The sequence below is a fragment of the Mustelus asterias genome, chromosome 5 (genome assembly GCF_964213995.1).
Source record: "Mustelus asterias chromosome 5, sMusAst1.hap1.1, whole genome shotgun sequence".
Lineage (NCBI taxonomy): Eukaryota > Metazoa > Chordata > Chondrichthyes > Carcharhiniformes > Triakidae > Mustelus > Mustelus asterias.
In genome coordinates this window covers 90,607,790-90,635,163 of record NC_135805.1, presented here as the reverse complement: position 1 = coordinate 90,635,163, position 27,374 = coordinate 90,607,790, and the positions used below count along the sequence as shown (strand labels likewise).

Below are 27,374 nucleotides of genomic sequence, written 5' to 3'. Positions count from 1 at the left end.
GGTGTAACTTAACTGGAAGCCAATGTTGGTCGGCAACAAAAATAAAGTTCATACTGTATTCATCCTCAGTAATTGAACAGGAGTAAGCCATTCAGTCCCTCAAACCTGTCTGAGCATTCATAATGGCTGATTTGTATCAACTCCATCAACCCAAAAATCCTTAAAACCCTTGCCAAACAAAAATGTATCAATCTCAAACTTCAACTGACCTACCTCAAGATCTTCAGATTTGCACTACCCTTTTGGGGAAGAGGTGCTTTTTGATGTTACCCCAGTACAGCTTAGCTCTAATTTTAAGGTTATACCCTCAGGTTCTGCACGTCCCACTGGAGAAAATTACTATTCCCCATCGATCATATTAACTACTTTGATTATCCCAAAACATCTCAACCTTTTTTTAAAAAAAATTTCTTCTGAGAGAGATGGGCATTGCTGGCTAGGTGAGCAATGGTTGCCCATCCCAATTCCGTCGAGAAGATAGAGATGAGCTGCCTTCTTGAACCACTGCAGTCCATATGATATAGGTACAGCCATAATGCTGTTTGAAACCGACCTCCAGGATTCTGATCAAGCAACGGTGAAAGAATGGCGATAGTTCCAAATCAGGGTGGTGTGGGGCTCAAAGGGAAACTTCCAAGTGGCTGTGTCCCATGCATCTGCTACTGTTGTCCATCCAGGTGGTACAGCTCACAAGTTCAGGTGTAGTTGAAGGAGGCTTGGCAAGTTTCTACAGTATATCTTGTAAATGGCACACACTGCAGCCACTGTGCATCAATGGTGGTGGTGGATGGGCTGTCGATTAGCAGGTTGCTTTATCCTGGATGGTGTTGAGCTTCTTAAGTGTTGGAGTTGCACTCATCCAGGCCAATGGAGATTATTCATCACACTCCTAACTTGTGCCTTGCAGATAATGGACAGTGGAGACAGTAATGTAGGAATTAGGAGTCAGCCATTTGGCCCCTCAAGCTTGCTCAATCACCCAACCATATCATGGGTGAACTTCTACCACAATGCCATTTTCCCACACTACCCCATGTCCCTTGTTAATTATTTCTAGAAATCTGCTGATCTCAGTCTTGAAGACACTCAATGACGGAGCTTCTCCAGCCCCTGGAGTAGAAAATTGCAAAGATTCATCACCCTCAGTGAATAAATTCCTCCTACCTCAATCCTAAATGGCCTGCCCTTCATACGGAGACTGCATTCTTTGGTTCTGGACTCTCTAGCCAGAGAAACGTCATCCTTGCATCCACCCTCTTGAGCCCTACATTAATTTTGTATGTTTGAAAAATATGACAACTCATTCCAAGCTGTAGAGAATACAGACCCAATCTCCTCATAGGACAACGTCACTATCCCAGAAATCAGTCCAGGGAACCTTTGATGCACTCCCTTTACGGCAAGTACATTCTTCTTTAGAGAAGCGGGCCAAAACTGTAGAGTTCTCTAGATGTGGCCTCACCCAGGCTCTATACAACTGCAGCAAGACCTCTTTACTTCTGTACTTAAATCCTCTAATGATAAAGGCCAACATACCATTTGCCTTCCTAATTGCCTGCTGCACCTGCAAATTATTGACTCATGAATAATGCCTAGATCCCTTTGGACATCAACACTTTCCAATTTCTCACAATTTAAGAAATAGTGTGCCTGTTTTTCCCGACCAAAGTTAACTTCATATTTTTTTACATTATAGTCTATCTGCCATGTTCTTGCCGACTCATTAAGCCTGTCCAAGTCTTTTTGAAGCCACTTTGCAACCTCCAATTCACATTTCCATTTAGTTTTGTGTCATCAGCAATCTTGGAAATATTATATTATGTTTGGTCACCACATCCAAATCACTGATAGATTGTGGATGTCTGGGGACTAAGCATTGATACTTGTGGTACCCCACTAGTCACAGCCTGCAAACCCGAGAATGATCTTTATTCCTATTGTTTTTTGCCCGTTAACCATTTCTCAATCCATGTCAGTGTATTACCCCTAATCCCATGTGCTCTAATTTTGCTTACTAACCTCTTGCTTGGGATGTTATCAACAATCTTCTGAAAATACAAATACAACATATCCACCGGCTCCACATTATCATTTCTACTAGTCACTACCTCAAAAACAAACTCCAAACATGATTTTCCTTTAAATTCATGTTGACTCTGCTCAATCCTATGTTTTTTATGACTCTCTCTTGTTGGAGATGATCATTGTAGAGCACAAAGATTACTTGCCACTAACAGCTCAAGTTTGAATCTTGTCCAGACAGTTCTTGCTAGATGCAGACATAGACTGCTTCAATAACGGAGGTGACACAAATGGCATATCGTTGTGTAATCACCAGTGAACATTTCCATTTCTGACCTTATAATAGAGAGAAGGTCATTGATGAAACAGTTGGACCTAGGACACTACCCTGAGGAACTCCTGCAGTGATGTCCTGAGACTGAGATGGTCGATCTCCAACAACTACAACCATATTCCTTTGTGCTAGTTATGACCCCCATCCAGCTGAGTGTTTTCCCCGTAATTTCCATTGACTTGTGCTTTACTGGGGGGTTCCTTGATGTCACACTAGATCACTTCTTAAATTACAAGTTGAAGGGACTACTAGACTATCCAGAATCTTACATTTTCCTTCCACCATCCTCTTCCCTATCTCTCGCAACAATTCATTTTTGGGAAGTGGGCAGTGCTGGCATTTATTGCACTTCAGTGCTGAAAGGTATTTTTGAATTAATTTGCAGTGATTTCAAACTACTGAGTGGACTGCATAGGGTAGTTAAGATTTAAATTAGATTGGAGAGACTGGAATAATATTGCCCATGATGGTTAAGAATAGCAGAGGCCAGTAAAGGAAGTTGGGTGATCAGCAGTTCAATGACACTAAGGTCCAGAGAGGGGACCTACAATCTTATAGACAAGATAAGCTCTGCAGTAAACAGGCATACCCTTATCCCCGGTATCACTAGATAAATGTTTTCTTATAAATATTTTTAAAAGACTATTTACATACTGCATTTTCATACTATGAGTAATATACATTACTATAATTCAGATGAGGATTCTATGGTGACTAATCCATTCGAAAAAGGGGTCCTTCAACTGCAAGGATTTGAGAAGTACTGACCTAGCGTATATGCTGTGAAGTTTAGGAGACCAGCAGCAATCCATACCCAACTGGGAACATGCGTATAACCTGCGCCTATAACAAAAAGAGGGGAAGAACATGTGGTCACTCTCCAAAAGGAAATCAAGATTCTCCAAGCATTTACTCAACAAAATGTGTGTCACAGAACTAAGTTTTCCTTTTTAAGTTATCAGAAATCAATATCTGCATTTTGCTCGAAACAGAATTCAACTGTCCCCTTTTTCCTCAGATAGGGAGTTGGGAAGGCTTTTCATGGGATCTCTGACAGCACAACTACATTCTTTATAAAAACTGAAATTACTCAGTTAAAAGGTTACTTCGCTGGGCAATAAAGCAACCATGAATTCTAAGTAGCGCCGAGAAAAGATTCAAAAACTGAAGGCTTGCACCAATTTTTAACCATCTGATCATTTTTATTAATAGTCTAAAAAGTATTCAACTATTCACAGTAAAGTTCTGTTTCAAGATGATAAATATACAAATTCAAATGTCAATCAGAAACAATAAAAACACTTGATTTCCAAGAACTGGAAAGCTAACAGAAATATTAGCAAAGTAACAGTATGTGTTCCTATAGAAAACTTGAGTAATTAACACTTATGCTTAACATTCTTACCCTGTAACTTTATAAACACATGAAAGCTTAAACCATGAGCAACAAGACTGCAATTAGTCGTGGCCAAATCCAAAAATAATATTCATTGTCCTCAATTGGTGGAGAGAGATTGTTACAAGTTGGTGGATTATAGTAGCCCAGACAAAGTATCAACTTCAGGAATCCTTTGATGCTCAGGAGGCAAAGAAGGTATTTGGCATTTGGGACTGGTGAACAGATTCGCGGCTGGGCGTTAAATTATTTCAAATCTCAGCCAGTTAGTGGCATATTAATGGATGGAGCTCCATATAGAGAGGAATGACATGGAACTGGAGTTCTTCAGAAAATTAATGATGATTTAGATGAAGGCATTGAGGTAACAATGTTTTAATTTACTGATGATGCAAGAATACATGGAAAAATTAGAAATGGAGCAGAAATAAGTAGGGCAGAATAGAAAATGGTGAGCGTGAGTTAGGGGGTGGGAAAGCTGGGGGTAGGAAAGCACGAGAGCAAGTGAAAGATGGTCCCGGAGAACTGCTTCTGCTAACAAAAGAACATGAGAAATACAAGCAGAGGCATGTTGCCCAGAGAGAGAGAACTCAAATACAAGGGCTTTAAGGAGGAAATAAAAACACCAGCTTAAGCAGAAATTACTATGCAAGGCCACTGAAAGCAAGAACAAGTGTCTTCATGCTTATGAAACAAACAAAAAATGTGCATTAGCAAGTCCAGAATGTGAGGTCATTGAAAATGGCCACTTTCATCAAGTCTGCTAATTTCATTCAACTGTTAACAATTACATCTGACAGTTCATTAACTGGAAAGGGGCCTGTGGTGTTTTCACTTGTCAGTCAATGGCATGCACTGCGATATCATAAAGTGTGTTAGCCTTGGTGTTTATAATTAAACACCTGCAGCATACAGGTCAAATGCAAGAAGCCATAAGAGCTGCTCAGTATTTACAGAGAAATGGTCATTATGGTTGGAAAGGAATGGCAGTTAGAAGTGTGAAGGTCTTATTCATTTAATTCCAAGAGTCTGATTTCTGACAACCCCCACACCCAACAACAGGAAAATAAGTAATAGTGGCATTGCTATGAACTTGCACTAATCATCTTAAGATCTCACAAGCAAAGGTCTGCCAATACACAGGTGGGACAGCAGGTGCCTCAACGGTCCCACAAATTAATCACTCAACAGCCTAGCTGCTCAACCTGCCCAGCCAAGGCCAGTGGGAGTTACAAAGCTGGAGGGGTAGATCAGAAGATAAATCACTGTTCGTCTCTTAAAATATTGTGTGATGCAGAGTGGCCTTGTGAGTTTGAGATGTGTGATGGTCATCAGTGGTGACAGCCAATGTAGGTGGGTTAATTCCTTATTTTTGCTTATAGCAAATGGTACACAGAAACACACAAAGGGGTCGAGAGATATTGGCTGCTCCTTCATAATTTATGGATGCCTAGCAAAGGGCTACTAACATGTAAAGAGCAATGTTCTTGCAGACTACCACTAACCTCACTTCCTGCATTTATGATTCCAGCTCCAAGTCTCAGTCATATACCTCACAATCTCGTGTTTAAAATCTGACTGTCCACGTGTCTTTTCATTCTATTCTCACAGCCATGGGGAGGGCTGAGATGCTGTCCTGCTCCCAGTTAGTAATTTAGAAGAAGGCCCATCAATAACCTCTCCTTCCTTGGGGGTGTAGTATGGAAAACATCTGTTACAATCAAAATAAACGGGGGCTAATGCGTCTGGGAGAAGACAATTGATATTCAATAATCAGATGTGTCATTCTATAAAATGGCCAATCTGATTTAATGCACATCTTCAATGCCTGTGGTCAGTTTCTTTTAAAATAACAAACGTGCAAACTCACTTTGCTCTAAAACACAACATAAACATTAATCAATCCCAAAACCCTCCCCATAGGGGAAAAAAAATAGAATATCCTAAAACAGGAGTCTTATCTGTTCAAGGCACAGGCATGTAAGGCTTTGTAGTTCAGTGCCACGACAAGAGCAGGCAAGTCATTTATTAGGTGAGGCTGCCCTTTCTACATCTGATGAAGGGTCATGCTGACTAGAAACATTGGCTCTATTCTCTCTCCACAGCTGCTGTCAGACCTGCTGAGATTTTCTAGCATTTTATGTTTTTGTTGAGCTTTCTACATGGAGGAGTTCAGGAGCAGCTGTCGAGGAGGCTATGGATGTGGAGATGCCGGCGTTGGACTGAGGTAAACACAGTAAGAGTTTTAACAACACCAGGTTAAAGTCCAACAGGTTTATTTGGTAGCGAATGCCATTAGCTTTCGGAGCGCTGCTCCTTCGTTAGATGGAGTGGAAATCTTACTGAGGAGGCTATAAGACAGGGCAGCTGAAGAGACTTCACAGCAATTCTGGGCCCTCCAAATTGCTCATGGATACCCCACAAAATGTATGGCAGTGTGTTTAATGCAAGTAGGGGGAACCAGGTGCAGGAGTACTGGGTCCCTTGGGTTGGTACCAAAGCATTACACAGTTATGAATGTGAGATTTAATTAATTATGCATATAGCTGGCACAGGCCAGCAATGTGCTTTTGTATGGGGATCTGCAGTTCCAATTAACATAATAAATAAACACAATGCAAATGATAGCAGAAGAAATCTGTCTGCTACACGCTGAAAATAGGAGACAATTGAGGTGGTTCAGCGAGTGTATACTTACCTGGTGTCAGAATGAACTGTGCGATGTAAACAAGGCATCTGTGCATTGGGGCTACAAAATGTGTTACCTTTTAAGTAACGGCGGCACAGTAGCACAGTGGTTAGCACTGCTGCTTCACAGCTCCAGGGACCTGGGTTCGATCCCGGCTCGGGTCACTGTCTGTGTGGAGTTTGCACATTCTCCTCGTGTCTGCGTGGGTTTCCTCCGGGTGCTCCGGTTTCCTCCCACAGTCCAAAGATGTGCGGGTTAGGTTGCTTGGCCATGCTACAAATTGCCCTTAGTGTCCTGAGATGTGTAGGTTAGAGGGATTAGTGGGTAAAATATGTAGGGATATGGGGGTAGGGCCTGGGTGGGATTGTGGTCGGTGCAGACTCTATGGGCCGAATGGCCTCTTTCTGCACTGTAGGGATTCTAAGCAGCTTCCATCATATTTTTTTTTAAAAAAACACACAGAAACCAAGCTCTTACCTGAAGCAAAAAAATCATAGTCAAAATAGGCCAACATAAAAAAATTAAGCACAAGTAGCATGAAACCAGAGAACGTCAACAGATTTGGTGCCAACCACGTAGGTAAAATCTATAAAAGCAAAAAAGAAAAGGTTGATAAGTATGGAGACCAGACATTCTCTACTTTAGGTTAACTAATCTTCATACACAATTCAAAAGTATTAAATATGTCAGGCCAGGTTGGCTGTCCACTATTTTTATTTTAAAGCAACACATTCTAAAAAGTGGATCATTTTATAGCAATGAGTGAAGATCCAAATTGTCACTTGTCATTTTTTTTGGTACCTTTCAGTGCTTTAATTCTAATCAAAAAAGTCAATTCAAATCAAGTCCAATCATGAGGGATAAACAAGATCCAAGCTGACAAGACATTGCATCCCATCTTGGGCTTGATCAAACAAGATCCAAGCTGACAGGATGAGGTTTGCACCCCCTCCTGGACTTGATCTAACACTTCATCTTGGCCAAAAGGCCGAGATGGCTTTGAAAAATTACAACAGGTAAAGCTTGAACTTGATCCTTTACTCTATCCTAGCTTAGGCAAACCACAATCACAGTGGCCAGCACACCCAAGTGCAATGGGGTAGCCTCATCCCCTGTTTGATCACGGTTTCACCCCTGACAGGTCATTCTCACCATCTGGGCCTTCAGCAAATATCTCCATATCAGTGATACCCAATTCCACTGTTCCCAATATGCCCCATCCTTCCATCCCATGGAACATGAAGCTGCTGGCACTGAGTGATGTTCTTCAGACTACAGTACAGGTATAGTATAGTCAGAAGATTATCTCCGACATGGCAGAAAACCTGTGTCTTCTCTTCCAACAAAGTAATATTTTACAAGGTAACCTGGGACAATTTCTTTCTTATTCTGGTAAAAAATATTTCTGCCAAATCTCTAATGCTGCACTGAAAGTAAGGAAATCACACAAGAATCCAGCAATACACAAAGTTTACAGTAATGTGCTCTTACCTTGACTACAGAATTCCAAAATGGGTGCATAACATATACAGACAACGGATTGGTGTCCACTGCACTATACTGCAAAGGAAATAAAAAGACAAAATTCATGTAAAGACTTTTGAGATCTGAATCTTAGCATTTGCAAATTTAAACTTTTTAAATGGCAAAAAAGGTAACTATTGCAAGATGGGAGCCAAATAAGGTTTCTTCATAACTAAAAAACTGTTGCTGGGTTTTTCTTTTATTACATATTTTACTACATATCAGTGCGTAAACTGGGAGTGAAGGAATATACTGCGTACTGCAAACACCAGTGCTCAGCCAATGACTACTGTACTCGTGGGGAGGGAGTTATCTATCGTACTACTTTTCCTTCACCAATATCAAATAATGTTGCGCCCAGACAGGCCTGCTGCAAGTTACCTCATCCACAGCAGGTGGAATCAAGGATAGTTAACACCCAGAGCTCGCACCTTTGGTCATGCTAAACAATGAACAAATTTATAGCCATCAATAACTACTGGTTCCTCTATTTGAATTAAGTGAACCTAGTCACTACTTTTAATTGTGAAAAGCCGCATTCTGAGATTGCCAACAACTGCACTTAAAAACAAAACCACAGAATGCTGGACACATTAAGCATCTGTGGAAAGAGAGAAATAGATTCAGGTTGTTGAGAGTTTTGCAGTATTTCAAATATTACATCCACAGCAGTTTTCTTTTAAAGTATACCTATAGATCTTTCATCAGAACTAGAAGATGCTGGTGGTGGAGCAGCCGCCTGTGAACTGCCTAAAAAAGATCAATCTTCACCTACTGTTTAACAGGTGATAGCCCATACAGGAGAGGCTGGACCATGTTAAAAAAAAACACAATCACTAGTGCAGGAGGCCGCCACTGGCCCATCGAGCCTGCAACAACAATCCCACCCAGGCCCTATCCCTGTAACACCATGCATTTACCCTGCTAGTTCCCCTGACACTCTGGGGCAATTTAGCATGCCAATCAACTTAACCCACACTTCTGTTGGGGAAAAGAGAAAAGCCTGAGATCACATACCAACTGAGTCAAGAACAGCTTCTTCCCTGCTGCCATCAGGCTTTTGAATGTGGACTTACCATATATCAAGCTGATCTTGCTCTACACCCTACCTATGACTAACTACATTCTGCACCCTCTCCTTTCCTTCTCCCTTATGTACTCTGTGAACAGTATGCTTTGTCTGTATAGCGCGCAAGAAACAATACTTTTCACTGTATACCAATGAGATAAATCAAAATCAAACCTTTTGGACTGTGGGTGGAAACTGGAGCACCCGGGAGAAACCCACACAGACATGGGGAGAACGTGCAAACTCCATACAGTCACCCAAGACTAGAATTAAACATGTCCCAGTGTTGTGAGGCAGCATCTATTCTATATACTCTTTGCATACTATTCACAGCAGATTGAAAATCCCTTAGTGCAATAAATATTAAAGCAAAGAAAATGGGGGGGGGGGGTCTGGGAGAGAGAGAAAATAATTCCCATTGACAGCAGCAGGACCAGAGAATCCCGCCACTAGCAAACAACGTGCCACCTCCCACCGGCTGGAAAGCCGAAGAATCTCATCCTTTGTCTTTAAATGTGCACAATAAGAGAATAGACAGCTCAATGAGCTTGACTACCAGTACATACAAAAGTTCCTAAGAACAGTTGTAAAGAAAAGTTATGCTCTCGAAGGATTAGTTAATGGAACCTCAGAAAGGCATCTCTGCAAGTTGTCCAAGTCCCCAAAGCATATACGAGTACTGGGATCACTAGGCTTGGTAAATGTGACCTTAATCTCATCAGAGTTCCTGATCCTCAAAGATCCTTTTTCTTGGTCTGCCAAAAACTGGGCTAGCACATTGGAGGACAGGATGAATTTTATCATAACAACCTTTATTGAGATGAGCCCTCCAAGATTAGAAAGTGATTTTATCCTGGATCTCACCACTGATTTTGATCAATGAGAAGAGGGGTTGTGCTGGGGGAGCTGGTTGGAAGAGGACATTAGATTTCCAGGTGTTTAGTGAAAGGTTCATATTTTCATATGCTTCAGAGAAGGGGTCACAGTGACCTGGAGTTAGTGCACACAGAAGTGTCTTCTGCATATTGGAGCAATTTTGGTTCTGGATTGAACGGTTTGCCATCTATTTTGTAAGTTATCGCCAAGCCTGTGGGGAATTTGCTGGAGGTGATGCAGCACTGTAGTAAGAGGATGATCCATCACACAAACCAGCCTCCCATCCATTGACTCGGTCTACACTTCCCGCTGCCTCGGAAAATCAGCCAGCATAATTAATTACCCCTCGCACCCCGGACACACTCTTCCGTCAGGAAAAAATTACACAAGTATGAGGTCACGTACCAACTGACTCGAGAACAGCTTCTTCCCTGCCGTCAGACTTTTGAATGGACCTATCTCGCACTAAGTTGTTCTTTACACCCTAGCTATGACTGTAACACTACATTCTGCACTCTCTCCTTTCCTTCTCTGTGAATAGTATGCTTTGTCTGCGTAGTGTGCAGAAACAATACTTTTCACTGTATACTAATACACGTGAATAATAAATCAAATCAAATCAGATAGAGAAAAGGTTGGTGTGATTGATCGAGCCTTGTCTGATCCCAGTCATCATTGAGATAGGGTCTGTGGTAGTTCCATTAGTGAGAATCATGGCATACAATTCATCAGGGAATAAGCTGGGCATCAAGGAGGATACTCTACAAGTCTTCACAGCGAACAGAGTCAAAGGCAAACATGCCACAGACAACAGTTGGTGCTATCCCTTGCACTTTTCTTGGATTTGCCACCTAATGAAGATCATATCTGTGATGCCTCTCAATGGGTGAAAACTGCATTGCTGGAAAACTCTGGAAGGAGTTTTTCAAATCACTGAAAAGGCAATTATTTTCCCTGTGGCAGGTAGCAAGGAGAGTCCTCCGTACAGCTAACATGCCCAGCATCGAGATACTAATCACTCAACTCCGCTGGGCAATACATGTCATTTGTATGCCCAACACCACACTCCCAAGGAAACGGCTTTATTTGGAACTTGGCCACAATAGGAGACTCCCATGATGAGTGTGGAAATATTTTAGGAATGCCCTCAAAGCATCCCTGAAGAGGTCAAACACATGCAAACTCATAAGAGTCACTGGTTTTTGATTGACCAAAATAGGGCATGTCCATTTGGGAAGTCACCAAGTTGATGGACAGACTTCTTCGGGAACAGCAGAGATCAAGTCAAGGTATCAGAAAGCATGTACAAACCTCCTAACAACTCATCTACTCAAGTCTGCAGATCACACATTGGACTTTCCCATCAAACCAGAGTAGCTTGATACCAAGGAACTGTTCAAGTGAATAAATAATTTCCAAGTAAAATCTCAAGTTGAATAAGAATGTCTGGATAATTCCAACAGATCTCGTCACATCAAAAAAATCTGAAGTATGGACATTGTTCTGTTATAGGCAATGTGCAGAGATTGATCTCCAATGATTTTAGCTGGCACTATTTTATAAATCTTGCACATTTTTCAAACTTGCCTAAATGCCATTTCAAAGCGTCTTTTAAAGATATTTATGTTATTGTGCAATTAAATACACCATCTATTGCACTACTGTGTATATAGGTTACTTAACAAACCTGTTACTCCACTGAAACATGTGGCAAATCTTGGGTGGGTCAGAAGTATCAAAAGCCACAAAAGAAAAAGCTCAAGCAGTTAATGAATTGTACCTCCACCCAACAGGTGCTATTTCATATACATATAATATACATTGTCTGACCAGTTTAAAATAGTGCCAACCTTGAAAGGAATAAATGGCAATCTAGCAGAGGGGTCCAATTCAGCCTTTACAGAAACCATCACAGAACATTAGCTACAAGTATCCAATTCCTCCCTGCCCACCTTTCTGCTGTTTATGCACTCCAGTTGCTGTGGCTCAATTTGTGTTTAAGCTCCTATTGCAACAAGCAGGACGAAGGACAGTGTTAATTAATTACATGACACCTCATTAATTTATGCAATCCAAGCACCTGAAGGCATCTCAACCTCTTCCAATCAGATGCAAAATTAAGCCCAGAATTTTGGGTTTGACGAGAAAGTCATTTTCCTTGTGGTGTGTGTGTTTTTTTTTTAAAATATAACCTCATTAAAATTGGACTGTGTGGTTTGCTTCTTAGAATGCATTTCTATGGCACTAGTACAAGTCAGATTGGTTCGTGCTAAAACAAATCGTAAAATGTTCTTCAAACATATTAATGATAAAAGATTAGTGAAGTGTAGAGTGGGGCCCATAAGAGACAAGCAGGGTAAACTGCTCACTGAAACAGAGGGTATGGCAGAGGTACCACGAGTACTTTGCTGTGTCTTTACAAATTAGAAGATGGTGGCAATGGCCCAGTTGAAAATGTGGGTTTTGAACAACTGAGCAGTATTGTGCCAGGCCCAGATGGGATACATCCTAGATCGCTGGGGGGGGGGGGGGGGGGGCGCCAAGGGAACAAATTAGAGTCATTGACAGAAATTTTCCAGGCTCCTCTGAACACAAGATTAGTCCTGGGGGATTGCAAATGTGATGCCATTGTTTATGAAAGGGGCAATGGATAACCCAGGAAACTACAGACATGTCAGCTTGGCATCAACAATGGGAAAACTGATGGAGACTATAACGAGTGTGTGCAGAATGTGTTACAGTCATAGTTAGGGTGCAGAGAAAGATCAACTTAGTGCGAGGTAGGTCCATTCAAAAGTCTGATGGCAGCAGAGAAGAAGCTGTTATTGTGTCAGTTGGTACGTGATCTCAGACTTTTGTATCTTTTTCCCGACGGAAGGCGGTAGAAGAGTATGTCCAGGATGTGTGGGGTCCTTGATTATGCTGGCTGCTTTGCCGAGGCAGTGGGAAGTGTAGACAGAGTCAATGGGTTGGAGATTGGTTTGATTTATATAAACAATTTAGAGACGAGTGTCGAGGGCAAAATCTCTAAATTTGCAGGCGATACTAAGCTTCGGAAAATAGTGAATTGAGGGGATGATGCCGAGTGACTTCAGAAGGACGGTGACAAGTTGGTCAAATGGGCAGACACCTGGCAGATGAATTTCAATTAAGTGAAATGTGACAAAATGCATTTTGGTAGAAGAAACATGGGAAGACAATACAGGCTCAAATAGTACAACTTGAGAAGTACAGGAACAGAGGGACCTCATGGTTCAAGTGCATAATTCTCTGAAGGTGGCCAGGCAAGTTGAAACAGTTAAACAAGGCTTATAGGATCCTTGGGTTTATAAATGGAGGGATTACATTTAAAAGCAAGATAGTGATGCTACACCTCTACAAATATCATTGGTCAGACCACAAATGGAGTATTGTGTTCAGCTCTGGGCACCTTATTTGAGGAACAATATTAAAGTCGAAGAGACAGCGCAAAGATGATTACTAGACCGATGCCAGGAATGAGGAATTTTAGATACAAGGAGAGATTAGAGAAATTGGGCTTATTGTCCTTGGAGCAGAAAAGATTAAGAGGTTACCTTATTGAGGTGTTCAAAATTTAGAACAATTTTGATGGGGTAAAAAAAGGATATTCTGTTTCCACTCGGTATGTCAATGACTAGGGAGTCACAATTTCAAGATGGCCGCAGGAGAGCTATGAATGAGATGAGGAGAAACTACTTTACTCAGTTGTTGGGATTTGGAATGCGCTGCCTGGGAGAGTGGTGGAGGCAGATTCCATAGGAGGTTTCAAAAGAGAGCTGGATACACATTGGAAAAAGTAGTGAATTTAAAGGACTATGGAGATGGGGCTGGAGAATGGACCTAGCTGGGTAGCTCTTTCGGGAGCCAGTGCAGACACGATGGGCCAAATGGTCTCACTCTGTGCTGTAAAACTTTGAGATTGTTTTTGGCCAAAAACAAAATATTTACCAAATGTGTCATAGAAATCATAGAAACCCTACAGTGCAGAAGGAGGCCATTCGGCCCATCGAGTCTGCACCGACCACAATCCCACCCAGGCCCTACCCCCACATATTTTACCCACTAATCCCTCTAACCTACACATCTTAAGATTCTAAGGGGCAATTTTTAACCTGGCCAATCAACCTAACCCGCACATCTTTGGACTGTGGGAGGAAACCGGAGCACCCAGAGGAAACCCACGCAGACATGAGGAGAATGTGCAAACTCCGCACAGACAGTGACCCGAGCCGGGAATCGAACCCAGGACCCTGGAGCTGTGAAGCAGCAGTGCTAACCACTGCGCTACCGTGCCGCCCACTACTGTGTCATCCAAGTTGTGTCAATACCTTTTGGGTTGCTCAGTGTACGCCTTCATAAATTGTTCCAAGTGTTTACTCACTATTTTCTTGTAACCTCTATGTAATTATGCTCAGGTTGGTAGCGCGGTGGTTATTACCTTGTATCATTCGGTGCATTATTTTGTTTCATAAATTATTCCCGAAAAGCACCTTGGAACGCCATTACGTTAAAAGGTGCTATAGAAATACAAGTTATCTCCCCGACCCAAGATTTGATTTTGCGGGATGGTAGCATTGTGGCTATGTTACTGGACTGGTATGCAAAGGCCTGGACTAGTAATCCAAAGCCCATAGTTCAAAATCCCATCATACCAACTGTTGAATTTAAATTCAGATACAAATAAATCTGGAATAAAAAGCTTGATCAGTAACTATGCAACTCACAGCATGATGTAAAAGCTCACTTGGTTGACAATGTCCTTCAGGGAAAGGAATCGGTCTTCATTTGGGACTTTTGACCCACAGTAACATGCTCAACTCTTAACTCACTCAGTTAGGGGCGATTAGGGATGGGTAAATGCACAACACCCCATGAATGCACAAAAGATGTAAATATTAAATATCTTTAATATCCCCAGATATAATTGTGTTGGCTCATTGCCTAGGTCTGTACAAGCACCAAATAACAGTAATTTCAACAGACATTCCTTCCAACTCGATCCATGAGTTGACAGCATAAGAGAGCAATAATAAAATAATTGAAAAATACAACGAATTGCATGGTAGCACAGTGGTTGGCACTGTTGCCTCACAATGCCAGGGACACAGGTTTGATTCCCAGCTCGGGTCAGTGTCTATGCGGAGTATGCACATTCTCCGTGTCTGTGTGGGTTTCTTCCAGATACCCTGGTTTTCTACCACAGTCTGAAAGATATGCTGGTCAGGTGAATTGGCCATGCTAAATTCTCCCTCACTGTACCTGAACAGGCACTGGTGTGGCGCGACTGGGGGATTTTCACAGTAACTTCATTGCAGTGTTAATGTAAGCCTACTTGTGACAAATAACTTTTTACTAAAAAAAAAGCATGAAACCGTCATTAGCCTGAAATGTTAACACTACTTCTCTCCCCACACATGCTGCCTAACATGCTAGCATTTCCAGTTTTCAGCATTAGCTATTTTGTGACACACAGAAAGAGCACGCCAGCAAAATGAACAGAAGGCTAAAATGTTTTTGCTACAAGTCCCTTATCCTGACACTAGAAATGTGAAACCCCAGATGTGTTACCATAATATTTAGCTTTGACACTGTATCAAGTGTGACACTACAACCCTATCCACCAGGGTTTTATAAGGTTCGCAGGGGTTCCCCTTCAGTTTAGATAGAGCTCTTTCAACAGATTCAGGATATAGACATGCCCACTGGAGCGATCATATTTGTAGGTGGTGGTCAGGAACCAAGCTCTGCAGGTAGCTGGAGGAATATACCACCACACCATCACTAACAGATTACCTGGTTATTAATAATAGTTCGCATTACAGAAACATGGCTCCAAGGTGAGCAAGGATGACAACTAAACATTGAAGCCTATTCAGTGTTTAGGAAGGGCAGACGAAAAAGGAAAAGGTGGTGGAGTTGCATTATTGGTTAAAGATGATTAAACGACAGAGGGAAGATATTAGCATAGATGATGTGGAATCTATATGGGTCAAGTTAAGAAACAAGGGGCAAAAAAACATTGGTGAGGGTGATATACAGACCAAACTGTAGTGGTAATGTTGGGAAAAACATTAGACAGGAAATCAGAGATGTGTTAAAGGAACATCTGTGATTATGGGCAACTTTAATCTGCATTTGGATTGGGAAAATCAAATTAGTTACAGTACAATAGAGGAGGAATTTCTGGAATGTATACGGGATGTTTTTTCTGGATCAACACTTTGGGGAACCAACAAAAGAGCAGGCCATGTTGGACTGGGTATTGTGCAATGAGAAAGGATTAGTTGGCAATCTAATTGAGAGAGAACCCTTGGGAGCAAGTGACCACAATATGATACAATTCTGTGTCAAGGTGGATAACATAGTTGATCCTGAGACCAAGGTCCTGAATCTCAATAAAGGTAACAATGAACAATGATGGTAGGAGGCATGAATTGGCCATGATGGACTGGGAAACATTACTGAAAGGAAAGACAGTGGACAGGCAATGGCTTACATTTAAAGGACGAATAGGTGAACTCCAGAACTTGCCTACTTCTGTTTGGCGCAAGAGTGGCAAGGGACTTGTGGCCAAACTATGGCTTACAAGGGAAATTAGTGATAGTATCAGATTCAAGGAAGAAGCATACAAATTGGCAAGAAAAGCAATAGGCCTAAGGATTGGGAGCAGTTTAAAGATCAAAGGAGGGCCAGGGGAATGATTAAGAAGGGAAAAGAGAGTATGAAAGTAAGCTGGCGGGGAACATATAAAGTGACAAAGTTTCTCTAGATATGTAAAGAGAAAAAGATTGACAAAAACGAATGCAGGCCCCTTAGTCAGAAATGGGAAAATTCATAACAGGCAATTAAGAAATGGCTGAGGAATTAAATTTCTGCTTTGCTTCAGTCTTCAAAGGAAGACATGAATAATGTACAAGTAGTGCTGAGAGAAACATGTTTTAGTGAGGAGCTGAAGGAAATAGAAATTAGTAGAGAAATGGTTTTGAAGAAATTGATGGGATTAAAGGTGGATAAATCTCCAGGTCCTGATAATCTTCATCCCAGAGTACTTAAGTGGCCCTGAAAATAGTAGATCCATTGGTAGTTATTTTCCAAAATTCTTTGGACTCTGACATAGTTCCTACAGAATGGAGGGCAGCTAATGTAAGCCCGCTATTCAAAAAGGGAGGTAGAGAGAAAACAGGGAACTATAGACCAGTGAGCCTAATGTCAGCACTGAGGAAGTTGCTAGAGTATTATCAAGGCAGTGGTATAAATCACACAAAGTCAGCATGGATTTACAAAAGGGAAATCATGCTCGACGAATCTATTGGAATGTTTTGAGGATGTAACTAGTAGAGTTGACCAAGAACCGGTGGATATGGTTTATTTAGACTTAAGGTCTTCGATAAAGTCTCATATAACATATGCAAAGTTAAAGCACATGGGATTGCAGGTAACGTCTTCAGATGGATAGAAAGCAAAGAGTTGACATAAATGAGTCTTTTTCTGATTGGCAGTCAGTGACTAGTGGGGTTCCGCAGGGATCTGTGCTTGGACCCCAACTGTTCACATTATATATTAATGTTTTGGAAGAGGGAACTGAATGTGTATTATCTCCAAATTTGCAGATGATACAAAGTTGGGTGGGAGAGTGAGCTGTGAGCAGAGATGCGACAGCGTGATTTGGACAGGCAGAGTGTGGGGACATTTGCATGGCAGATGCAGAATGTGGATAAACGCGAGGTTATCCACTTTGGCAGCAACAATAGGAAGACTGAAAATTGAGAGGGGTGAATACTCAACGAGACCTTGGAGGCCTCGTACATCAGTCGCTGAAAATAAGCGTGCAGGTACAGCTGGCAGTAAAGGAGGCAATTGGTATGTTGGCCTTCATAACGAGAAGATTTGAGTATAGGGATAGGGATATTTTGCTGCAATTGTATAGGGTGTTGGTGAGGCCACATCTGGATTATTGTGTGCAGTTTTGGTGTCCTTATCTGAGCAAGGATGTCCTTGCAAAGAGGGAGTACAGCGAAGGTTTACCAGGCTGATCCCTGGGATGGCAGGTCTGTTATATAAGGAGAGACTAAGTTGGATGGATTATATTTACTGGAGTTAAGAATGAGAGGGGATCTCATAGAAACTTAAGTCTAACAGGGTTAAACAGGTCGATTCAGAAGGAATGTTCCCAATGGTGGGGGAATCCAGAACTAGGGGTCATAGTTTGAGGTTAAGGGGCAAACCTTTTAGAACTGAGGCGAGGAGAAATTTTTCACCCGGAGGGTGGTGAATGTGTGGAATTCACTACCACCAAATGTAGTTGAAATCAGACAACATTTTGGCGTCAAGAAGAAATTAGATTTCACTCTTGGGGCTAAAGGGATCAAGGGATATTGGGGGGGGGGGGGGGGGGGGGCGGTTGGAGAAGAGAAAAATCAGGATATTGAATTCGATGATCAGCCTTGATCAAAATGAATGGCGGAGCCGGCTCGAAGGACTGAATGGCCTACTCCTGTTTCTAGTTCTAAATGAATATTTCTCATCAGTATTTACTGTTGAGAAAGGCATGGATACGAAGGAACTTGGGGAAATAAATAGTGATGTCTTAGGAGTGTACATATAACAGGTGGTGGTGCTGGAAGTCTTAAAGCGCATCAAGGTAGATAAATCCCTGGGACCTGAAGAAGTGAATCTCAAGACATCGTAGGAGGCTAGGGAGGAAATTGCAGGTCCCCTGGCAGAGATATGTGAATCATCGACAGCCACAGGAGAAGTGCCTGAAGATCGGAGGGTGGCAAATGTGCCTTTGTTTAGAAAGGGCTGCAGGGAAAAGCCTGGGAACTATAGGCTGGTGAGCCTCACATCTGTAGTAGATAAGTTGTTAGAAGGTATTCTGAGAGACAGGATCTACAGGCATTTAGAGATGCAAGGACTGATTAGAGACAGTCAACATGGCTTTGTGAGTGGAAAATCATGTCTCACAAATTTGATTGAATTTTTTGAAGGGGTAACCAAGAAGGTAGATGAGGAGAGTGTAGTTGATGTTGCCGACATGGACTTTAGCAAGGCCTTTGACAAGGTACTGCATAAGGTTGTTGCACAAGATCCAGGGCGAGGTAGCTAAATGAATACAAAATTGGCTTGATGACAGAAGATGGTTGTTGAGGGTTGTTTTTCAATCTGGAGGCCTGTGACCAGCGGTGCCCCTCAGGGGTCAGTGTTGGGTCCACTGTTATTTGTCATTTATAGAAACATAGAAAAACTACAGCACAAACAGGCCCTTCGGCCCACAAGTTGTGCCGAACACATCCCTACCTTCTAGACCTACCTATAACCCTCCATCCTATTAAGCTCCATGTAGTCATCCAGGAGTCTCTCAAAAGACCCTATTGAGTTCGTCTCCACCACCACTGACGGCAGCCGATTCCACTCGCCCACCACCCTCTGAGAAAAACTTCCCCCTAACATCTCCCCTGTACCTACCCCCCAGCACCTTAAACCTGTGTCCTCTCATAGCAGACATTTCCACCCTGGGAAAAAGCCTCCAAGAGTCCACCCGATCTATGCCTCTCAACATCTTATACACCTCTATTAGGTCTCCTCTCATCCTTCGTCTCTCCAAGGAGAAAAGACCGAGCTCCCTCAGCCTATCCTCATAAGGCATGCCACTCAATCCAGGCAACATCCTTGTAAATCTCCTCTGCACCCTTTCAATCTTTTCCACATCCTTCCTACAGTGAGGCGACCAGAACGGAGCACAGTACTCCAAGTGGGGTCTTATATAGCTGCATCATTATCCCCGGACTCCTAAACTCAATCCCTCGATTGATAAAGGCCAGCACACCATACGCCTTCTTAACCACCTCCTCCACCTGCGGGGCCGATTTTAGAGACCTATCGACCCGGACCCCAAGGTCCTTCTGATCCTCTACCATACTAAGAGTCTTTCCCTTTATTTATATTAATGATTTGGATGAGAATATAGGAAGCATGGTTAGTAAATTTGCAGATGACACCAAGATTGGTGGCATAGTGGAGAGTGAAGGTGGTTATCTCAGATTGCAACGGCATCTTGATCAATTGGGCCAGGGGGCTGATGAATGGCAGATGGAGTTTAATTTTGATAAATGCGAGGTGATGCATTTTGGTAGATTGAACCAGGGCAGGACTACTCAATTAAAGATAGGACGTTGGGGAGAGTTACAAAACAAGATCTAGGTGTACAAGTTTATAGCTCCTTGAAAGTGGATTCACAGGCGGACAGGGTGGTGAAGACGACATGCGGCATGCTTGGTTTCATTGGTCAGAACATTGAATACAGGAGTTGGGACGTCTTGTTGAAGTTGTACAAGACATTGGTAAAGCCACACTTGGAATACTGTGAACAGAATTGGTCACCGTATTATAGAAAGGATATTATTAAACTAGAAAGAGTGCAGTAAAAATTTACTAGGATGCTACTCGGACTTGATGAATTGAGTTATAAGGAGGGGCTGGATAGACTGGGACTTTTTTCTCTGGAGCGTAGGAGGCTTAGGGGTGATCTTAGAGGTCTATAAAATAATGAGGGGCATAGATCAGCTAGATGGTCAATATCTTTTCCCAAAGGTAGGGGAGTCTAAAACTAGAGGGCATAGATTTAAGGTGAGGGGGGGGGGGGGGGGGGGAAGATACAAAAAGGGTCCAGAGGGGCAATTTTTTCCCCACACACAGGGTGGAGTGTATCTGGAACAAGCTGCCAGAGGTAGTAGCGAAGCGGGAACAATTTTGTCTTTTAAAAAGCATTTAGACAGTTACATGAGTAAGATGGCTATCGAGGAATACGGGCCAAATGCAGGCAATTGGGACTAGCTTAGTCATTAAAAAAAGGGCAGCATGGACAAGTTGGGCCAAAGGACCTGTTTCCATGCTGTAAGACTGTCTCTAGTTTCTATTAATCTGGTTTGCTTAAATAGGTTACCGTATTCAACAACAGTAGAATAGAAAGAGCCAAGGACACAAGGTGCTACATAAATAATAATGCTTTACAAATACAAAATTCTCAATTCCAGTGACAACAGTCAGTGTCATGCACAAAAATAGCAGAGCCTGACCAACTGAGCACCCTCTTCCGTCGACTGAAAATACACCTATTTAGGTGTATTTTCTATCTATGTCTCGCTGCAACTTCTGACATCTCTTTTCTAAAGAACAATTATCCAGTTCAGCTAAATTTCTGGCTGATGGTGTAATTTTAGAATGACAAGTTTACATAGGAAAGTGTCTATGGGGTCACAGAAAATTATAGAACATAGAAAGCCACAGCACAAACAGGCCCTTCGGCCCACAAGTTGCGCCGATCACATCCCCACCTCTAGGCCTATCTATAGCCCTCAATCCCATTAAATCCCATGTACTCATCCAGAAGTCTCTTAAAAGACCCCAACGAGTTTGCCTCCACCACCACCGACGTCAGCCGATTCCACTCACCCACCACCCTCTGAGTGAAAAACTTACCCCTGACATCCCCCCTGTACCTACCCCCCAGCACCTTAAACCTGTGTCCTCTCGTAGCAACCATTTCAGCCCTTGGAAATAGCCTCTGAGAGTCTACCCTATCCAGACCTCTCAACATCTTGTAAACCTCTATCAGGTCACCTCTCATCCTTCGTCTCTCCAGGGAGAAGAGACCAAGCTCCCTCAACCTATCCTCATAAGGCATGCCCCCCAATCCAGGCAACATCCTTGTAAATCTCCTCTGCACCCTTTCAATGGCTTCAACATCTTTCCTGTAATGAGGTGACCAGAACTGCGCGCAGTACTCCAAGTGGGGTCTAACCAGGGTCCTATAAAGCTGCAGCATTATCTCCCGACTCCTAAACTCAATCCCTCGATTAATGAAGGCCAGTACGCCGTACGCCTTCTTGACCGCATCCTCCACCTGCGAGGCCGATTTAAGAGTCCTATGGACCCGGACCCCAAGGTCCTTCTGATCCTCTACACTGCTAAGAATGGTACCCTTCATATTATACTGCTGCTTCATCCCATTGGATCTGCCAAAATGGATCACTACACACTTATCCGGGTTGAAGTCCATCTGCCACTTCTCCGCCCAGTCTTGCATTCTATGTCTCGCTGCAACTTCTGACATCCCTCCAAACTATCCACAACACCACCTACCTTGGTGTCGTCAGCAAACTTACCAACCCATCCCTCCACTTCCTCATCCAGGTCATTTATGAAAATGACAAACAGCAAGGGTCCCAGAACAGATCCCTGGGGCACTCCACTGGTCACTGACCTCCATGCAGAGAAAAACCCCTCCACAGCCACTCTCTGCCTTCTGCAGGCAAGCCAGTTATAAAGACAACATGAACATAAGGACAAAGTGTATGATTTTAAAATGGGTTCGGCATACCAAATTATAAAATTTGGCATGCATCCTCAGAGAAGCCTGCACCTTCCACGGCTACCCTATATTTCTGATCATTCCCAGCCCACATATCTCCAGGATATCAGCACTCCTCCGATTCAGGTCTCTCAAGCAACCCCAATTTAAAATTTGTCCCCAACACGTGGACTGCAGCAATTCAAGGCAGCACCTCACCACCACCTTCTCCAGGGCAACTAGGGATGGGCAATAAATGCTGGTCAGCCAGTAACGCCCATGTCCCACAAATGAATTATTTTTTTTTAAATCACCGGTGGCTGTGCTTACAACTGCCAAGGCCCCAGGCTGTGGAATTCCATCCTGAAATCTCTCCATTTCTCTATTGTCCTTCAAGACATTTTTTAAACCTACTGCTTTGGCAAGTTTTTGGTCCTCTGTCCTAAAGTCTTGTGCCAAATTTTGCTTGCGAAGTGTCTTTGGACGTTTAGTTAAAAGTGCTATATAAATAAAGCTGTTCTTGACTTCTTGGTGTCTCATTTCCCTCCCCATTGTTCTGATAGCTGTTAATTTTTCCACTGCCAATGATGGGCTGTAGCCAAAACAATAGCACATCTCTCCTATCCACAAGTGTTAACTGTTGGCTTGCATATCTCGTCACTAGAAACAGCATTTTTAAAAACTTCCAACCTCTCACTGCCACAAAGTGAATCTCCATTACTGAACATTAATGCTAATTGTCAGTGTGCCAGGTTAGCTGAGTTTGAGAGGATTTACTCAAACTGCATAAAATGTGAAATTTTCACTGTCCACCCACTAACAGGCTGCAGCAAAGACCCCAGTTCACTTGAATTGACGGAATTGGAAACTGCTGGCTTTCACATGTTGTATAAAGGATTTTAAACTTCAATTTAACTTGAATACAGTCGCTCACTCCTCAGCCTGGCTCTGGATTCCAAGCCCACTCAATGCTTTACTCACTCTGATCTCCAAGCATCGGAACAAAAAGGTCCAGCTCATCTCTTACTGCCCAGGTTTACCCTACACCACCACTTCTTCACAAATTCAAGTCTAGTCTTCAACTCTGACGAAGGGTCATCTAGATTCGAAATGTTGGCCCTATTTTCTCCCCACAGCTGCTGTCAGACCAGCTGAGATTTCCCAGCATTTTCTGTTTCCGGTCTTCAGTTGTTGCCTACTCCTCAGGAACCCAATTTCTTTTTAACAACCAAACGAACTCTACTTTGATGCTCACTTCTGCAAATCACTTCTTCTACCCCACCATGATCACCACTTGAACAAAATCAGCCCAAATCATCCAATAGGGTGAGAGTCCTCCAACTCCACTTAGGTCACTGATGTGCCGCAGGACCCTGCGGAAGTACTGACAGAGGCACATTTGCTATACTTACAGGAAGTTCAAAGTTCCAATTGCTGGCTTTCCCCTGCCTGGACGGTGGGATCAGAAGACAGGGTTCTGAAAAAGCCACATTGGGTGCGAAACATCAACTTCTCGCCACAGATGTTGACTTTTTCTAGCACTCTTATTTATTCTAGACCCAAGTGGTGCGTCTTCTGTTCATGAGAAGGAGAGGGGGCACAGCTGCATTGGAATAACGTTCAACAATTTGCCTCCCAACTGTGTTCGCCCATGCATCAACTGATGGAGCTGGCATCAGAAAGTGTAAAAGCTCCAGTGTGAAATGGTAAGCGGGCAGTTTAAATTGGAGTCAGTGTCAGGTGCTCCTTATCCAATATGGACTGATGATCTGGGCCTTAATCTAGGCTGACATTCCAGTTCAGTACTGAGGGAGCTCTCTCTCCATATTGGCACTGTCATGGGTGCTATTGTTCAGAACAGATCTCAGCGAGATGCCAAAGATCCCACAGCACAATTTATAAAAGCAGGGATTGCTGTCTGATTTTTGGCCAATATTTTGGCCTCAATCAACATTATTAAAACAGATCTGATCACCATATTGCTGTTTTTAGTACCTTGTTGCGTGGAAATTGGCATCTGTCTTTATGTTAAAATAGTAACTACAATTCAAAGCACTTGGCGATCTCCTGAGGTCATGGCAGGTGTTACATAAATATAAGTTGTTTCTTAAATGTAAATTGTTGTAATAGTTATGGCTATTAAATATCTGTAATTCGAGCTAGAAGGGACCAGTGGATATATAGTATATATTTACCTTTGGTAGCTACATTCTAATTTTGCATTTACTAATCAGAGATGTGACTATACTGCAGACCCTACTGCATCTCCCTAGCACTGAAAATAAATCATTTGAAGTCCAGGCAACTCAATCCTATTTGTACTTAAACTTGCTATCTTCCTAGTTAAATTTAATGGGCTTGGAGATTTGAGAAGGGTTTTTAAATCTGCTGCACCAATGTTGAATAACTTCTAAATCGAAGCACCAAGATTAGTAGCTGCGGTTTGAGATATGTGGAATTTAGCACAAAATAGAATTAAATTTATTCATGACCTCAAGTCTCTATCAAATGCACTACACAGTTCAAATAGAAAAAAAGCCATGGACACTCAAACTAGTATGGACTATAACTGAACAGACTGTAAAAATCCAAGGAGGAAAATGTTTTATTCCCAGTACAAACATCTTTTTGCCTCAAAGAACAAAAAATTCAAATTAGGAGTAACATGCACAGTAAAGATTAATACTTGCGGGACAATAAGTACAAAACTCAATTCCTGACCAAAATATGTATCGACTCCAATGTATCATACAATTATGGGTGAACAGTGTAAAAAGTTGCTTTGTCTTCCTTGAGGTGAGACTGGTTATTCAGAAAGTGTTTTATTTGAGAAAGAAAATGCAGTTGCATTCACATTCTGCTCAATTAAGAATGCATTCATGCTCCCATCAATGAAATGCAGTGAATTGCTCTGAAGCACACTGCAAGTTTTCCAAAATACAATCACAGCTTACAGGAACCTGTATTGTCACAATATACTAAAACAAAAGCAATTTAATTTGCTATAGACCCATTAATCTACCTCCAGGAGTGACAAAAATTGGGAGACTCTTTTCTTGGCTAGCTTTATTTTCTGTTGACAAACAAAATTTCCTTTGAAGAAGTCAGCACTGCAGAAGACTATATTTACACTTGAGTCTGAAATCTGCAGTTCTGTTCCAAACCCAGCAGTTGGTAGGAACAGGAAATCAGAAGAAGAGATAATTCAATTTACTAACTGCCATTTGCACCCCACATTGAGCACGGTTGAAAGTAGAAACCGTTTTGCAATGAAGATAAGAATAGTGTCTGACAACACTCCAGAATGCTAGTGTTTACATCAGAAGCAAAGATTAGCTCACATTTTCCAACAATAAACTATCCTAAGTGATCAATTGATAAATTGGTTAGGAAATGGAGCCGGTTTAAACCATTTGTATTTGTATTGTGGATATTAGAAATGAGGTCTCAGTTTACATTTAAGCTTAACTTGTGTTTCTGAACTTGTGTGCTAAGAAAAGGTTAAAACTTTAGTTTAGCTTTAAAGTTTGCTTTCATTGTAATGAAAGATAGAGGTTTAAAAAAAAACTTTGTTGCTTAGCAACCAGAGACCCTCACTGAAATGTAGAGGCAGTTGTTTTCAGTTGGATCCAGATAACCCAAGACAAAAGATGCTGTTCACAGAGGCTGCTAGTACTGGCAGGACAATAAAGTAAGGTGCAACAAACAAGTGGCTACAAGAGCAAGTCAGAGGCTAGGAATACTGCAGCGAGTAACTCACCTGATTCCCCAAAGCTCATCCACCATTAACAAGGCACAAGTCAGGAGTGTGATGGAATACACCCCACTTGCCTGGATGGGTGCAGCTCCAACAACACTCAATAAGCTTGGCACCATCCAGGACAAGGCAGTCTGCTTGATTGGCACCGCATCCACAAACATCCACTCCCTCCACCACCGACGCTCAGAAGCAGCAGTGTACACTATCTGCAAGATGTACTGCAGCAATTCAACATAGATCTTTAGACAGCACCTTCCAAACCCACGACCACTTCCATTTAGAAGGACAAGAGCAGCAGATACATGGGAACACCACCACCTGCTAGTTCCCCTCCAAGCCATTCATTATCCTGACTTGGAAATATAATCGCTGTTCCTTCACAGTCGCTGGGTCAAAATCCTGGAATTTCCAACCCCAACGACATTGTTGATCAATCTACAGCACATGGACTGCAGTATTTCAAGGCGGCGGCTCACCACCTTCTCAAGGGATGAGCAGTAAATGCTGGCCAGCCAGTGATGCCAATGTCCCACGAGCAAATTTTTAAAAAAGCCTAGAAGCCAAGAACAGCCAGAAACCAAAAAATGAAAAAAAAGAGCCAAAGAACAAGGAAAAGTACAGAACAGGGTAGGGGTAGAGGGGGAAAGAGAGAAAATTGTACTGGGTGACATCGGTCATTTGGTTTGAGTGTGTTTTGTCTGACCACATTTTGCCGAGTGGTTTACATGGACTGCATACTTACTGAGAACATGAGAGTACAATACATGTTCTGTCATTTGTCCAATCCTTATAATCTGTATATACCTGCAAAGTTATAGCGAGGAGTGAAGTAGCATGTAATAGATAATCTTTTTTTATTTAATAAATGTATTATTTTACTGGCAATTCTGTTAACCTCTAAACAAAAAAATAAAAGTTACAATTGATAGAGCTAGGGTTCTGCTCTAGGACCTGACTGTCCAGTAGTGAACACAGCTGGGATTGTAACAAGTTCAATAAGTGAAACAGAATGAATAAAAATTATAGTACAATTGCAGGTGTTCCACAAATTTTTCAATTGTTTGATATGTGGACTAGCCAAATAATACTCAGGTGGGGGCAGTCTAAGAACAGATATATTTTTACAAAACGACAGCATAAAATTAAGAACACCTAATTTAGTTGAATCTAGAAGATTACACATTCTGCAACAATCATGGCAAGTTTCTTGCAGGGAAAAAGACTTCAGTCTTTCTACTGGCTTGGCATATGAAAAACCTCTCTTTAAACGTACAACAAAATTACAGTTACAACTTTGCAAATCAGATTAATGGTCAGAATTTCTGGATGTACTT

At 42.1% G+C, this 27,374-nt stretch overlaps 1 protein-coding gene across 1 annotated transcript in view; it reads right to left on the bottom strand.

Moving 5' to 3' along the window:
• Positions 1-27,374, bottom strand: part of selenoi (selenoprotein I) — a 57,404-nt gene that overhangs the window by 11,539 nt on the left and 18,491 nt on the right. The window contains exons 2-4 of the mRNA XM_078213046.1: positions 7,933-8,001; positions 6,919-7,027; positions 3,125-3,199 (exon numbers count right to left, since the gene is read on the bottom strand). Coding sequence (XP_078069172.1) covers positions 3,125-3,199; positions 6,919-7,027; positions 7,933-8,001 — 253 coding nt within the window. The remainder of the gene's footprint in view (positions 1-3,124; positions 3,200-6,918; positions 7,028-7,932; positions 8,002-27,374) is intronic.